Source organism: Sceloporus undulatus, chromosome 6 (assembly GCF_019175285.1).
Source record: "Sceloporus undulatus isolate JIND9_A2432 ecotype Alabama chromosome 6, SceUnd_v1.1, whole genome shotgun sequence".
Taxonomy (NCBI): Eukaryota; Metazoa; Chordata; class Lepidosauria; order Squamata; family Phrynosomatidae; genus Sceloporus; species Sceloporus undulatus.
This window is the reverse complement of record NC_056527.1, coordinates 69,236,659-69,253,235: the sequence shown is the minus strand read 5'-3', so window position 1 is coordinate 69,253,235 and position 16,577 is coordinate 69,236,659. Positions and strand designations below refer to the sequence as shown.

Sequence of the window (16,577 nt, the reverse complement as noted above, 5' to 3'; positions counted from 1 at the left end):
ATGATGATGATGATGATGATGATGATGATGATGATGATGATGTGTTTGTAACCTCAAGGCTGGACTTCTGCAATGCACTCTACATTGGACTACCTTTGTACCAGCTCCAAGTAGTTCAGAATATGGCAGCCAGACTGATTATGGATACATCCAGGAGTGATCACATCACATCAATCTTAAAATCACTCCACTGGCGCCAATGCAACAATACCTAGACTTCTTGACAAATTCATTGTTCTCTGCCAATGAAGGGAGTGGCTAGCCTCAGCACAGGACGGAGATAACCTGGATGACAAAGGCAGGTTTGGGGCTCATTCCCACTTACCATTTAAACTGGTTCACAATGAGGTTTCGATCCAGATCGTTGATTCGATTCCACCGTGGTGTCGTTCCCACGATGAAACAGGATCTTTTGGATTTGTTTTTTTTTTGGGGGGGGGGCACGGTTGTCCCCACTTGTATTTGTGCCACAACGTCCCACCCGTTTTAAAAAAAATGCCAATCTAGCTGATTTCAGCGCTGTATCATTGGTGACGTGGCCAGGCATAATTTTGGCAACACAGCAAGCCATAATTTCGGTGACAAGGGATACTGCTATTGTTTAATTCCTCTTTTGTTTTTATTCTGTATTCTTTGCCTACAAAAGAAATCATATCTCCAAACACGATCCAATTGTCCTTCATTATATTTTCTCTTTTATACAAACCCTCATGCGGGGATATCCAGTGAGGAGTAGAGGGTGTACACCTTTCCTTATAAATCTCCCATACTTTCAACAAAGCCCTTCTGATATAATGATTGTTATAGCTTTTGTTTGCTTTTTCTTTATTGAACCAAAGATACGCGTGCCACCAAAATACTAACTCTTCACCTTCCAAATTTAATAAGCTTGTATTTTCTAAGGTTGCCCATTCTTTAAGCCATACCAAACATACTGCCCAGGAATACAATTTAAAATTTGGAAGGCCAAAGCCTCCTCTCTCCTTAATATCTTGCAATTTTTCCCTCTTTTATCCTGGGCTTTCACCCAGCCCAGATATATCTAGAGATTTTCCTTTGTCATTCTTTAAATACTGCTTCATACTTCCCCCCCTTCTCTTGTATGATTTTAACATCTTTACTTGATGAATCAGTCTGTGGAGATCCAAAAGCTTGCATCATATACTGTGTGCATTTTGGTTGTTCCACTAAAGGGGTTGCTGTTTTGTGGAATTTGGATGCATGGGTAATGTGTGAGTGTTATGATCTTTCAAAATGCAAAGTGCATTAGTGAAGACACTAATATAACTTGGATAGAGTGGCTGTTTGATACCAAGAAGCCACAAAAGGAAATATTCTCCTCCCCAGTTAACATCTACCTGCTCTCACGTGTCACAGGAACCTCAGCTAGAGAATTTCCATTATATTTTACATCTTGTAAAATATGAATAATATAGGGTGCAAAATGTCCATATGAATTTTCTGCATCTAGGGACAAAACATATTTTACAGGCCCTCTTCTCCTTGCTAGGAGACCATGGATGTTTTCCATATTCAAAATAAGATGTGATTTCTTGGAGCATATCAGGAGATGTGGTCCCATACTTTGGAAGCTGGCTAAATACTGTTTGCACAATATATAATTCTAAATTGAATTTTAGGCTTGATTGCAACAAACTAGCATAAGGTAGGTTTCACAGCTGCTTTACTCAGAAGGCCCAAGACAGAGAGTTCACAAGTACTGAAAAGATCAGTCTGATCATTAAAAGAAAGTCAGGAATGATAAAGGAATTTGCTACATCAGTTTCTTTCCTCAGAAATTCACTTTTCAAAGAACAAATTGTATGTAATATGTGAAAATCACCAAGAATATTCATCTCACATTGGATGCAGTTAAAGCTTATCAAACAGACCATAGACTGCTGGCCCTTGTTGACTGCAGTAATAGTTCTGCACATCGCAGTACTGTTTGTTCAGAAAATAAAAGGGCTCTGGGACTTTCTGTTCCAGTTTTGATGGCACCTACCATGGATCATATATTATCAAAATAAGATAGAGCTAGTTGAGATTTTTATAAGGTGCAGTTTCATATTGAACTCTCATCTACAGTTTACAACATCAGAGACCTCTTTTTGATGAAAAACTCTGTAGTATTTTCCTCCTCTTTCCCTTCAGTTATTTACTTCCTATAGTGAGGTTGCTTGGAAGCTCTCCAAAGCATAAGAAAAACAAAAAGCCCTTGATCCTGGGTGATTCCCCATTTGTGTTTGCTGAGTCCTAATTTTGCTATTCTTCAGGACTGATAGCCAAACTTTGTTCACTTTAATTTCCATGGCCCAGGGCTATGCAATTCTGGGAACTGTAGCTTTGTGAGGCATTTAGCCTTCTCTGTCAGAGAGGTTTGGTGCCACCACAATTTACAATTCCCAGAATTCCATGGCAATTAACGTAATATCAACTGTATTATTTCTGTAGTGTGGCTGCAGCCTAAAGGGGAAAAGCTTAATACTTTGACTTTATTTTATTTTATTTTATTATTATGCCATCTTTCTCCTAGAGCAGGACTCAAGGCAGCTCTCAATAACAGCCAATTAAAAAAAAACCCCAACAATATATTTTAAAAAAAGAAAAATCCACACATTAACAATATAAAATCATTTAAAAACATACTAATGTTAAAAAATAAATAAAACATTTGTCCAAAGTAGAGGTTCCCTGCTTACACATTAAAAAGCTGCTTAAACTATTATTATTATTATTATTATTATTATCATCATCATCATCATCATCATCATCCTGCCTTCTTCCCGGTATGTGGACTCAAGGTTGCTAACAAAATTTAAAACAGTCCAAGTTAAAACAATATAAAACATTAAAAATACAAAGTTTAAAAAGAATTAAACAACTTTAAAAAGTAAAAAAAAATCACATGTACAAATTTAAAATTTAAATACTCTCTATAAAACTTATACAGCACCCATGTCAGTCTGAGAAAGCCTGGCAACAAAATGTTTTTATCTGCTGCCAAAATGAAAGGAAAGATGGAGCCTGCCAGCAAAAGGAGAGCAGGCTCAATATGCACTTTGTCTACTGGCAAAAGGAAAGCAAGGTGGGGACCAGCCTAACCTCTCACAGGAAGGAGTTCCAGAGGGTGAGAGCAGTCACTGAGAAGGCTCTCTCTTATGCTCTCACCAAGCAAGCCTGTGATGATGGCAAGACTGCTGACAGAAAACCAAAGCATGGTGATGAAATGAAATGAATGATCCTTATCAAAATGGCAAGCAGGCAGTATTATACCTTTTTTGCAAGCTGTAAGAGGATCTAAGGAAATCCAGTGCAGCACTAATATGGATCATAAATGCTCTGTCAAAGCCACTCTTCATCTTTTTCTAAGATCACTGGTCAAAATGGCTAACTAAAGTCAAAGGGATTCTAAAAGCCTCCTATAAACACTTGACCATTAGAATTTCTCTCTTATCAGAAAGGGAGCTGACAGCAGATAAATATAGGCCTGGTACAGATGAGAAGAAAGGGCCGGCAATGATCCGCTGCCAAATGGAGCTCCTTCCCGTGATGCTGCCAAGGCATCATTTGCATGCTGGGTGGTTGCGGTGATGTGTCTTGTGCACTGTGCTGTTTGAATGCATCGCACATGACACGACATTGGTATGTGCACTGTCTAAATGCTTGCACACCAAAATGGCGGCGCCTATACATACCAAGACTTGGGAGTGTGCGGTTGCTGCGTTCTCCCGAGCCCTAGTATCGGCACAGCCACGCTGCTTTTGGCCCGTCTGTACCGGGCCATAATTTAGTATCTTCTCCCTAAAAACACATTTGAGGAATCCATTCTGCAATTTAGCCAGATGACTCTTCTTATCTAAGCTACTGCTTATGTTATGGCACATTTTTCTGAGCTAATGTTCACACTAAGGTGACAAAATATTTGATTTTCAAGGCAACCGTAAAAACCAAATCCATCAAACTTTCACCTCTTGATTTTTGCTTGATTTAGGGCTGTTAAAGGTGAAACAAGCATATTATAGAAAACACAGAGAAAAGATCATTTTGCATAATCACAGAGCATGCTTACAAGATAGTTTCTTTTTATAAAAGTGATGACAATAAATACTGTGATGAGATAGCAGCTGTGAAGCATTTCAAAACCACTCATCTGTTAGAACAGGAAACTATCTTGCTGGGATTTATTTGGCTTCAATAATTAGACCCTAAAATTAGGGAATTTGGGTCTCTTCTGACACCAATTGTAGTTGCCCATCCAAGCCTTTCTGATTTGTGAACTAACAGATCACACTTGTAAAAATCTACAATCTGTTCCTAAAAGGAAACAGATAATAATAACTGCAGGAAAATTTGAAAGACAAGAGATAAAATCTGAAACAACACAAGAGTCAAACAAAACATGCAATAAAAATCAATGAATAAAAAACGTGTGGTGTATTCCTCTGGAGAATATGAGATCGATGGGCAACTGTTTTAACTAGAGTTCTGATAATTTCCTAAATTCCCAACATCTCAAGACTGTTTCTCCACTCAGATAGTTATGCATTAAATACAGGATAGTGTTGAACTTCATGAAAACCTAAGTGGTCACAGTATAACAATAAGTGCAACAGCTCTTTCTTTCCCATCACAAAAATGAAAGATAATAGGTGTTCTTTTTCTTTTTCCTTTTAAAAAAGGAAAGGAGCGAGCAAAGGGTGAGAGATTAAAGAGATTCACTGGGTGAATAAAACTCCCAGAACCAACTGAAATGAAAAACATAAATTTGTAATGTGAGAAACCACCCAGCCTGTCAATTCTTTCTCTTTCTCCCAGCAGAAATAAGCCTCAAGAAGGACAAATCAAGTCTTGAAAAAAATATTCCTCTTCTATCCTCAAATATTTGACACTCACAACTTGGTCTATCAACAAAATCTTTCCTATCTGTCTTGCTTATATGAATGCAGGGGGAGTATAGGTTCACAATAAAAGGTATGCAACAGAACTGACAGGGATGCTGAATTGTCTGATATGAAATGTATAACACTTATATTCAGTAGTTTTGGTATCTCTGCAGATGACCCTTCTGACACAATAGTTTTCATGGTTTTGTTAACAGGCACTCTGCATGCATGACAAAACCATACACTGTCTCACTTCAACTTGCAAACTTATTTCCAATGAGGGCAAGGCTCTGGGCCTTCTATGTATGTTCTCTGAAAATATGTTATAAGTTTCAAAGTCATTTGTTTTCCCAATAGACTATCAGTACATGCCTTAGAATAGTCCATTTATGCCACATATTGCTTGAAAGATTGGAGAGTAAAGTGTCCCTGCACTTTCCCCCCAGGGGCAATTCTTATTTCAGGCATGTGGGGTGGGGTGGGGAAATCTATGCATTAATCTCATCATAAGATTTGTGAAAGGACAAAACATGCGATGGGCTCTCCAGTATTAATTGTGCAGCAAACCTGCTTGGATATTGTCAGAATGTTTGCAAATGACAGCAGAAAAAGAAGGCAGATCCTTTATAAGATCCCCGACTATTCTAGACTGCAAGGAAAAAGAGATAGCAGATCAGGAGGACAGCTGGCCATTTGAAACACTTCATGTTTGAATGGCAATATGTGAAAAATATTCCACTACAGTTACTTGGGGCACTGACAGAAGAAAATTGGGTCCCTTTCTTTAACTTTCTCAATGTCTTGTCCTTAGCCTGCAGAGCTTCAGGGGTAATCATAGTCCTGGGTCATTCTCTGTCATGCTAATAGCTTTCCAGGCTAGGGGCATCACTGATGCACACTATAAGCTTCAAAAAGAGGCCTGTTTGTTATTCTTGCTAAGTTAATGCTATCAATCAGAGCTTGGAGGAAAGATTAGAAAGGTTCAAGGTAGGAAAGACCACAACAGGGATTCAATATACCTATATGAAATTCAGTGATAGTGGACTGATACTTCCACACAGCGATATGGAATCCAGTGATAGTGAAAAATACAGAGAACAGGGACATCATAAGAGTGGTGCTGAGAGTACAGACTGGACCAAGTGACATTCTAAGGGAGGGGTGACACCATTGTTCCCCAAACATCTGCCTTTTGGCAGAAATGGACTGTGACATGTGCCTGAAGCCCTTTAAAACACTGGAGATCAGTGGAAGAGATGGTGTGAGGAAAAAGGAGATGCTTCAAGTTTGTTTAAAAAATAAAATAAAAATAATAATTTTTTAAAAATGTAAAATTTTCTTAGAAACATTACATCTTAACATTACATCTTCAGTTTGAACACATGCATGTACATATAAATACATTTAGGTTGTGTGTATGATATTGTAATTTAAAGGTATAATTTTATTTTTGTCAGTTGTTTATGCCACAACTATTGCCATTACAGTAAGTGATATATGAGAATTACGATTTATGGGTAACATCAGGGGGGTGCGGACAGCACCAGGTGATACCCTAGAAGGGGTTGACACCACAGAAAAGGGGGTGACACCTGGTTGGTCCCCTGTGGAGCCTTCCTGGGGCTTTGGCCCCACTCTCCTGGCCACTGTGGGGCTTTCTGGCCATTTAGGGGTTTGCGAGGCCTGCTCTCCCAGCTGCCTCTGGGCTTTCTGGGCCACCACAGGGCTTTCTGGACCATCAGGGGAGCACGGAGCCCAGTCTCCCAGCTGCCACAGGCCTGTCTGGGCCACCAGGGTATCACAAGGTCTGTCTCCTGGTCGCTGTGGGGCTTTCTGGGCTGCCGCAGGGCTGCGCACACATTTTTCTGGTGCACATGCTTGCATGTACGTTCCCATGCAGCATGCTTACTGGAAGTCCCGCCCCCAGAAGCCCCACCCCTCGCACCGGGTGACACCAAGTCGCGGTACGCCACTGGGTAACATTAATACAAAAAACATTTCTAAGAATTTTGCATGGTGTCATATGGAAGGAAGTCAATGGGTGGAGTGACACCATGAGTGACCGCACCAGGTGACACCAACCATGGAGACAGCCATGGCAGATAATTCATTTTCCCCAGAAATAATAATCTGGCATCTGTTCTGAACAATGGACAGGGGAATTCCTAAATTTAAACAGAAAAAACAGGTAATGAAATCATTTACTTCCTTTGTTCAGCCTTTAAATTCAAACACACAGTGGTTTTAACCAGCATCCACCTTTATTAACATGAGTGATCTTTACAAGTAACAAAGTCAACCTTTATACAGTGATAAGCTGAGTTTCAAATGATGCATTTAGCCATAATGCTGCTATATATCTCTCTATAACATTAGTTTATTGCAATATAAATAGCAATGCTAATGGTGTTAACATCAGCATTCAGCAGCATCTCACAGATGTTAAATCTGCTGTGGTGCTGTTTGTATTACTGTTTATATAATCATAAACCTAGTGGGACAGTCATAGTTGCCTCATTTACTCTGCAAGAAAGATTAATGCGCATACTTAAGAAATGCAGTGGATCCTTATCTGCTTGGATTTAGTTCCAGGACCCCAGTGGATAACAAAATCCATGGATGCTCAAGCCCCATTGGATACAATGGTGATTGCCGTTACATAAATAGCAAAATCAAACCTTGCTATGTGGAATTTATACTTTTTTGGGAATATTTTCAAGCCACGGATGCTTGAATTCATGGATAAAAAATCTGTGGATAAGGAGGGCCAACTCTAATACCAAGTCTTTATACTGGTGGGTATACAGAAATTTCTCATATATATTATGTTAATTTATGGCTGTTTTCTTGAGAAACAACTTTAAGTTGATGTAGATTTGTCAAACCACTACTGTGAAGGCATTTCTACCCCAGCGTAGCTGCAATAAGACAAAAAGGTTTTTAATATAAATCTTAAAAGAGTACACTTACGGTCTCCATGGCATCGCAGAGGGCCCACGGTTAACTTGGCATCTGAGCCAGGCCGACCAATGTCTCCAACCATCACTTGACTGGCAGGTAGGTGCTCTTTGTAAGATAGTAGGCCAGAATCTTTTCTCCTGAGTGGCCACCAAAAACAAAAACAAAAACAAAAAAGCATGAGAAAATATTTGATACGAGATCCTTCTATTTGAAGATCATTGTACACTGGAATTGCCTTTACAAGAAAAAGACATTCCTAAAAATGAATGCAAATAATACTACTCTGTTATTAACTATTCTTGTAAATTAGAACTAGACAGAATTGGTGTATTAAAGAAAGCTTTAATTCTGGTAAAAGTGTTAAATTTTGTGAATATACAGTAGGTAACAACATGCTTTGGTTACCTAGGCAGAACAATTCTGGAAAAATTGTGTATTCGTAGATGATTTTGTTAGTAGCTCCAATTAGGGATACTATGAAAATAATATTAATTTTGTATACCTTAAATGAGAGGTATGGAAAATGCTTTTTATGAGTCCTCAATCCTTTTTTTCACTCCATGACCTCTGGAGCCCCAGATGCCAGAAAATGAAGTGACTTCTATTTTTTACATTATCTTTAAATTCTTCAGGTTATATTTTGATATGGTTGTTGGTTTAGTGTTCTTCCTTAGCTTTATTCTAATTTTTGAAATTAATAGTTCATGGTTCATGCTACATTCTGCTCCTGGTCTTGTTTTTGCACATTTTTCTAGCCACTTCTCTTGCTTTTCCCCAGACCCTCCTCTCTTTGGGCAGTAGCCATAAGGTGGCTCCCCCAGGCAGCAAGCAACCAGGAACAATGAATTGCACCATTCCTCCCCTCCTGGAGGATTTCTGCTGCAGGGCAGATAAGCAGGCAGGCACATATGTACACTAGTACCACTCATAACTCAGGGACGTAGCCAGGATTTTAGGAAGGGGGGTCCAGACTAAGGGCCACAATTATATTGGAGCTTGGGTGCGGCGGCGCAGCAGCATGCACCATTCATTTTTCTAACGGAAAGGGGGGGGGGTGGGCCCCCAAAAACCCCCCCCCCCCTTGGCTATGTCCCTGCATAACTGTAAAGTGAAGAGCAGGAGAGAGAGGAGCAAAGTGAGATGTGAGATATGAAAACAGGGACTAAACTGTGGGGAGGAAGTAAGGTGTAGTGAAGCCAATATGGCAATAATGAGAGTGTTTTTTTTCCTCCTACATCAGACAGTGGGAGGTCCATAGCTGTCCCTAATGAAAAATGGCATTTGATATTTTTCCCGGAGGTCCATCTTTGTTGTTCACATGCATTTTGAATGCATCCAAACAAGGTGGGGTTTTTTTTGGGGGGGGGGGCTGCCAACCTTCCCCACTTAACCCAGGATAATTGATGTTGGATTTCCCCCTTGTTTTTTTCTAAAAAATTCAGATTCCTGGCTGTGTGAATAACTGATGTGAATTAACCTGGAATAAAACAGGATAAAACTCTGCATGCCTCGATCGTGCTTGAAATACTTTCGCATCATAGACTTCATCTTTCATTGCATCATGAACTCCATATTTAATTTACTTAATATTGTTTTGATGTGGACTTGTGCTGAGGGGTTGGGGAAAGGATTTTCTATGAACCTTGTTTGACTTGTAATATTTTAATGTTTCCTATTGATTGCCACTGTATGGATATTTATTTATTGTTATTGTCTGCTTTATATGGTTGGGGGGCTGGGAAGGGATTAATTTGTTTTTTATTTTATTGTATTTTTATTGTACTTCCTGTCAGACACCCCATTGTAGTCCTCAATTACAACACTGAAGCTGACTTATGAAAAGTAACAGCTTTATTGGAAAAAGAGCTACATACAACAGAAAAGACTTTTTTGTCAGGAATGAAAGTGTACATTAACATATGGTTTATATAACCCCAGAAAGCAACCCCCCCATCAAGCAATAAAGCAAATTAATTGGATAACTATTTCCTGTGCAGTGATAAATCTCCTCCCCAATGAGGTAATGTCCTCCAGTCCGGGATCTTTGGCAAACTCTCAAAACAATTAAGTTCTCACACAGCGTTATCTCCCCACTGCACCTGTGACCTTGAAGCATAAACCTTAAGCCACAACTAAACTAAATAATATTAAACCTTAACAGCTTATATGTATGATCAAGCAGAACTATAAACCCCATCATCCCACCCCCCCAACATATATAGCAGCATCTTAAAATATTATAGCAGCATATTAAAGTATAATGAACATATTAACATAACATCATATAATAATAATAATTAATAATTTGTTTTATTTATATACCGCTATTCCAAAGATCATAGCGGTAAACAGCAAGTAAGCTAATTTGCCCCCAACAGTCTGGGTACTCATTTTAGCGACTTCGGAAGGATGCAAGCCTGAGTCGAGCTTGGGCCCTTTTGCTGGTCTTGAACTCGCAACCTTGTGGTTTTGAGTGAATGGCTGCAGTACAGGCATTTAACCACTGCACCACCAGGGTTATAAGCAATAAGCACTCTATGTTTTAGTTCCCCCTCCCATCACAGAGACCTGTCTCTAGCTCTTTGAAGACCAGGCCTGTGCTAGCAGGGTAACTCCCTCCACATTCCAACCTGATCAAGCAAGCACCTATTCTAACAGTCAGTCTACCTCTTTCTAGTACATTCTATTAAACCATTATAAAATCTAGCATTAAACCAACTATGAACTTAACCTAATAAAATTCAAACAAACCCCTAAACTTATAACCTCCAGACAGAAACCCCGAATGAATAAATGAATGAAGGGGATTTCTGACACTTCCACTGTCGTTAGCCACCCGGATTCCTCGTTGATTGCTATTATTATTATTATTCAAGTGTTGACATGTGTGAGTACCTGTACTTGCAGATAGGCACACAGATGCAGTTCCATAATGTGAATAACAAACCCAGAATGTGTGAGTGAAATTATGTGCATAGCCATGCTAAAAACAACAACGTGTGAATGATTCTTAAGGGAGATTATTGTATAAGATGACTTTTGTGTAATGAAGTTTTCCAGCATGACAAAATACATGCTTTTACAACTGTCTCCCTAACAAAGAGAAGAGAAGCGCTTCAATGGCATGTGGACAGGCAAGGAGAAATCCACTGCTCTCCTGATCTGTTTTGACTTTCTTTTCTCATGTGGTAAGGCTCTTAGATTTCCCCCCAGATGCTTCTCTTTCCTCTAAAACTGTTAACATTGATCAAGAAAATCAAGGCACTACGTAGCATGCTTAAAATCATGTCAAAAGGTGGCCAATCACATACTATGGCAATCCCACTCATCCAGCTATTAGAATTTAACATTTCAAGACTTGATAGTCTCACTTTTTAGTATTGTTAAGCAAGGATTGTTGTTATGTTCATAGTGTTTTCTTGGCAAGATTTGTTCAGGTTTTTTTTTTTACCTTTCCTCACCTCTGAGGCTGAGAGAGTGTGACTTCCCCAAACTTGTCCCATGGGTTTCCATGGCTGAGGCAATTTGAACCCTGGTCTCTAGAGTAATAGTCCAATGCTCAAACCACTACACCATCCAAGGCTGCTAACCAGAAATTGGCACATTTGTTTTCTTTAAAAACAACAGAATCTGAGAGCTCCTGATTTGTGGGCATATAACACATATTCCTCCTGTCTTCTCCAGTAACTACCCACATCTCAACACAAGACATCACTTGAACCCCATGATATTTCCCGGCTGAACCCAAACGGTGCTCAGCAATGGCTCTTCTTCATTTTGGAGAGAAGTGACCAGTTGGCTGCCACAGGGTTCTGTCCTGGGCCCAGTACTATTCAACATCTATATCAATAGAAGGCATGCTTATCAAATTTGCAATGATACCAAATTAGGAGGAGTAGCTAATACCACAGAGGAGAGGATCAAAATTCAATGCAACCTTAATAGATTAGAAACCTGGACCAAAACTAACAAAATGAATTTCAACTGGGAGAAATGTAAGGTACTGCACTTAGGCAGAAACAAATGAAGTGCATAGATACAGGATAGGGAACAACTGGCTTAACAGCAGGACATATAGAAGGCATCTAGGAGTCCTAGTAGACCAAAAGTTGAACATGAGTCAACAGTGTGATGCAGCAGCTAAAAAGGCCAATGCAATTCTAGGCTCTATCAATAGAAATATAGTGTCTAGATCAGGGGTAGGCAACTGTTTTGAGCCGGGGGCCGGGTTGCTGTCCCTCAGACAACTGGGGTCCGAAAGCCGCAAAACTAAATAATTAATAATTTTTTTTTAAAATTAAATAAATAAATAAACCGGGACAAATGTAGGACAGCATTTTCAAATTGTGGACACTTTTAAAAAAAAAGTGGAGGACACGCAAAAAAATTGCTGATTTTTTAAAAAATGTTAATATAAATGCATGTTTCTGAGGCGTCTATAGACAATTGCCTCCCTTGCCCCTGCGCGCGAGAGGCCAAAGGCCCCAGCGGCAATCGGCGACAGGACCGGGCTGGGGCCGGTCCCAAGGCCTCGCTGGGCCGCATTCGGCCCATGGGCCGCAGGTTGCCTACCCCTGGTCTAGATCAAGGGAACTAATAATGCCACTCTATTCTGTCTTTGTCAGGCCACACCTGGAATACTGTGTCGAGTTCTGAGCACCACAATTCAAAAAGGATGTTGACAAGCTGGAGTGTGTCCAGAAGAGGGTGCCTAAAATGGTGAAGGTTCTGGAAACCACGACTTAAGAGGACTGACTTAGAGAGCTGGGTGTGTTTAGCCTGTGGAAGAGATGGTTAAGAGATGATATGACAGCCCTATTTAAATATTTGAAGGGGTTTCACATTGAGGATGGAGCATACTTGTTTTCTGCTGCTCCAGAGAATAGGACCCGAAACAATGGATGCAAACTATAGGAAAAGTGAACGAACTTCCTGACAGTCAGAGCTGTTTAACAATAGAATACACTCAGTTGGAGAGTGGTGGAGTTTCCTTATTTGGTGGTCTTTAAACAGAGGCTGAATGGTTATCAGTAGAGGGTGCTTTGATTGTGAGTTCCTGTATGGCAGGGGGTTGGACTGGATGGTCCTTATGGTCTCTTCCAATTCTATGATTCTATGATTTTATGATTCTTCTGCAACATTTAATGAGACCACTCCCCATATGTATAGAAGTACTGTAACTGAAAAGTTATGCTTACACTACAAAAGGAGTGAAGTTATTCTTCATCAAGTTACAGTCATAACATAATGTTCTTACACCTTTGTTGTTTGAAAAAGAAATACATTTTAACTAATTAGTTCTGAGTAATTACTTCCAAGCACTGTCCAGCTGACAAGAAACTACAGTGGGCTCCAGGTATCTCTGCTGGGGTTTAGTTCCAGGACACCCCGTGGATAACAAAATCAGTGGATACTCAAGACCCATTAAGTACAATGGCATAGAAATGGTGCCCCTTATAAAAAATACCAAAATCAAGGCTTGCTTTTTGAAATTTACATATATTTTTTAATATTTTCAAACTCTTCTGGTTGAATCCACGCATAAGGAATCTGTGGATACCAAGGCCTGACTGTAATAGGAAACTGGTGGTACAGAGGCATAAAAGCAAGTTTTCAAAGGAAAGAAAAAATATGTTCAAACCCAGGATGATTTGAAAGCCACATGAAAACATTCACAACAATTTATTTCAAGATGCTGTCATACATTAAGACAGTGTAAGTGCTCTGAAAACCTTTCACTAACTGTGACCCAGTGTCATTAGCTGACAGTAATGAAGGCCGCACAGCAGGGACTGGTGTAAGCTGCAGAGTGTTTCATAGTATTAAATTAGCTATTTGCTTGGTCACCATCGATTATGGAGCCCTTTTGAAGTAATGCAGGAGAAAAAAGTTTATTTCTTTTCAAAAGGAAATGCAATTAAAGCAATTAAGAAAATAACCATCACATTTTAGGATAAATATCTCATTGGAATGACTGCCTAACATCTGTGATTAAGAGTGTAATTAGAAGTTTAATTACTATGCTTTTAAAACAGTTAAAGATGTTGTCAGAAAACAGTGGCTATGAATAAACAACTGTTTCATTTTTGATTGCCAAGAAAATATATTTCTCACCTCTCAGCCACATAAATATATATTAGGGATATACAATTACTCATCAATTTCCTGTCAATAGCTATTTTATCAATTGCTGGAGCACTCTCTGAAGGAAGAATTTGTTACTGCTGCTGCTGCTGTTTGCCTCTAAATCAATTCTGACTTATGGAGACCCTTTCACATAGGATTTTCTTGTCAAGATTTATTCTTCTGACAGTGCCTTCTGTTCTCTGGAGGTGTCCTTTCCAAATACTAACCAAGTTCAGTCCTCCTTGGCTTCTGAGATCAGACAGGATGAGGTGTCTTCAGCGTATTTAGGCAGAGGGAAGAATTGCCCACCCTCTGGGTTCCCACCAAAGCTACAAGAATAAACCAATCTTTTCTTTAACATACTTTGTAGAAATCTGCAAGAATACATATTGGAGAAGCTACACAGATTATGCAGCAAACTTCAGAAAAAAATTAGAAGGAATGGGTTTGCTTTTGTTCAACAGCACACAGCCCATGCACAAATGGTGGGAAAAAGTGCTGTACATGTGGAATTGATTGCCTTAATTTCATTCATTTTGTATTAGGATGGAACACTACATAAAACAAAATAATGACAATGATTAATTCAAGTACATCAAGATATACAGTTGGCCCTCCTTATAGGCAGGCTTGCCTTCCACGGCTTTGAGCTTATGCAGAAGGCAAGCCCCAAGAGAAATAACGGAGCACGTACTCGCAGTGTGCACCCTGTGCATTGCCACAAACATACGCCCTATATTTTCTATGAGGCTTGAGCATACACTCTTTTCCCCATATAGGGGGGGGGGGGGGGCAGAACAGATCTCCTCCATATGGGGAGGATGGACTGTACTTTTATTTTTGAAACTGAGTTCCTCTGCTGTGGACTGGAAGAGGACAGGAGACAGAAGAGTGCTCACTTCTCAAAGGGGACATTCCAATGCTGCCACAGATTTGGGGAGCAGGGGGAGCAGGGAGAACCATGCCAAGGTATAGCAGAGAAGTTAGAAATAGTGGCGTTTATGTCTTAGCAGTTTAGTACTGAGAATCTATCAAGACTCAGAGCCAGAGCACTTACTTCTGAATAGATGTAAATAGATAGCTACAGAGAGCCAGGGTTGCATAGTGGTTTGAGCATTGAACTACAACTCTGGAGACCAGGATTTAAATTCCCACTTAGGAGTTTATCACATGGGAGGAATTTCTCTTAATTTCGAATGAAGAGAAAGTGGGGCCAGAACACATTCACATGAATTCGCTAGTTCAGCGAATTTATGTGAATTCGAATTGCCCGAAAATAGCTTGCTATTGTCCAAAATTGTGTGTGATCACCTCTCACGCAATAACGTTAAACCCCATGATTGCATTCGGATTGTCATTGGATTATACTTCCAATTTCCCTTGTCTGATAATACCCCTTGTCATGAAAACCCACTGGGTGACTTTGGACAAGTCACACTCTCTCATTCTCAAAAGAAGGCAAAGGCAAACCCCCTCTGAACAAATCTTTCCAAAAAACTCTCTGATAGATTAATCTTAGGTTTGACATAAGTAGGACATGACTTGAAGGCACACAACAACAGATGGCTACACTTCTTATCTTTCTTATTTTTTCCAATAGCCTTAAAAGAGTCACCCACATTCATTTGTCATTTATCTTAGGGGGGGAATTGGTAATTTTTAAAGGGGCCCTTTTTTAAGCTTTATAAGTAACTTAGGCTTATCTTTCTTATCTTCATTGGCCTAAAGAGCCACACATTTGTCATTTCGCGTGTGGTCTCCGTTTGGGCATTAACACATAATATCTCGACCCGAGTACCCAAAACTACATTGCCAAATTTTGGCAGGAACTGGAATATGATGTTCCTTAGGTGCAAGTTTATTGGCCTCCATGTTGGATTTCCTTTGGACTTTTTTTTCTTGTTTCCTTATGTCTGTTTGACTATTTTCTCCCAGCTCCTTTGCCTTCCTTAATATGTTCTCCCTCCCATGGAACTAGTTTTAAAAGGCCCTCATGATCAAGTTCTTTGAGAACTGGCAGGCTATATAGCATTCTCCCAACTGTCGTGAGATGCAACCGTCGTTGCAAGGAAGCCCTCCTCATGGGAACGCAGACCCATGATTAAAGATCCACATTGTTCTTGGCGGCCCATTCTGCGAAGCAGTTTTTCACATCGCTATTTTCCTTCCCTTCCTGTGACCATGCACTTCACCTGGCAGAAGAGACGAGCTGACAACTGTACAACCCATTCCTTTCAGCTTCCTACCAAGCGCCTCGTAATCCCTTTTGATGTTTCTGCAGGCGTGTCTTGCAGTATCTTTGTGTTTTATCAGACGAGCTATTACAGAGAGGTACTATCCAGTGTTGACTCTCTAGCGAGGCTCAGGTGAAGATGGCCTCCGTTGCATGCTGGGATTGGCAGTTTAAGGAGGGGTATTAGAATTCTAGCAGAGAAGTGCAGCTCTTTAAAAACTGCCAATCCCAGCATGCACAGGAGGTGCTAGAGGGAGTCACACTGGAATATTTACCTCTTAGCGCACGTTGGAAAACCTCCTTGTTTCCCACGTGGACCAAGAAGAAAGGGGTATTGGTCAGTCGGCTTGACCAGTTTGTCAGCTCTCTGT

At 40.0% G+C, this 16,577-nt stretch overlaps 1 protein-coding gene across 1 annotated transcript in view; it reads right to left on the bottom strand.

Moving 5' to 3' along the window:
- CNTNAP2 (contactin associated protein 2) overlaps window positions 1–16,577 on the bottom strand; it is a 1,400,287-nt gene that overhangs the window by 317,722 nt on the left and 1,065,988 nt on the right. The window contains exon 15 of the mRNA XM_042471198.1: window positions 7,857–7,984. Within this exon, the coding sequence (XP_042327132.1) occupies window positions 7,857–7,984 (128 nt within the window). The remainder of the gene's footprint in view (window positions 1–7,856; window positions 7,985–16,577) is intronic.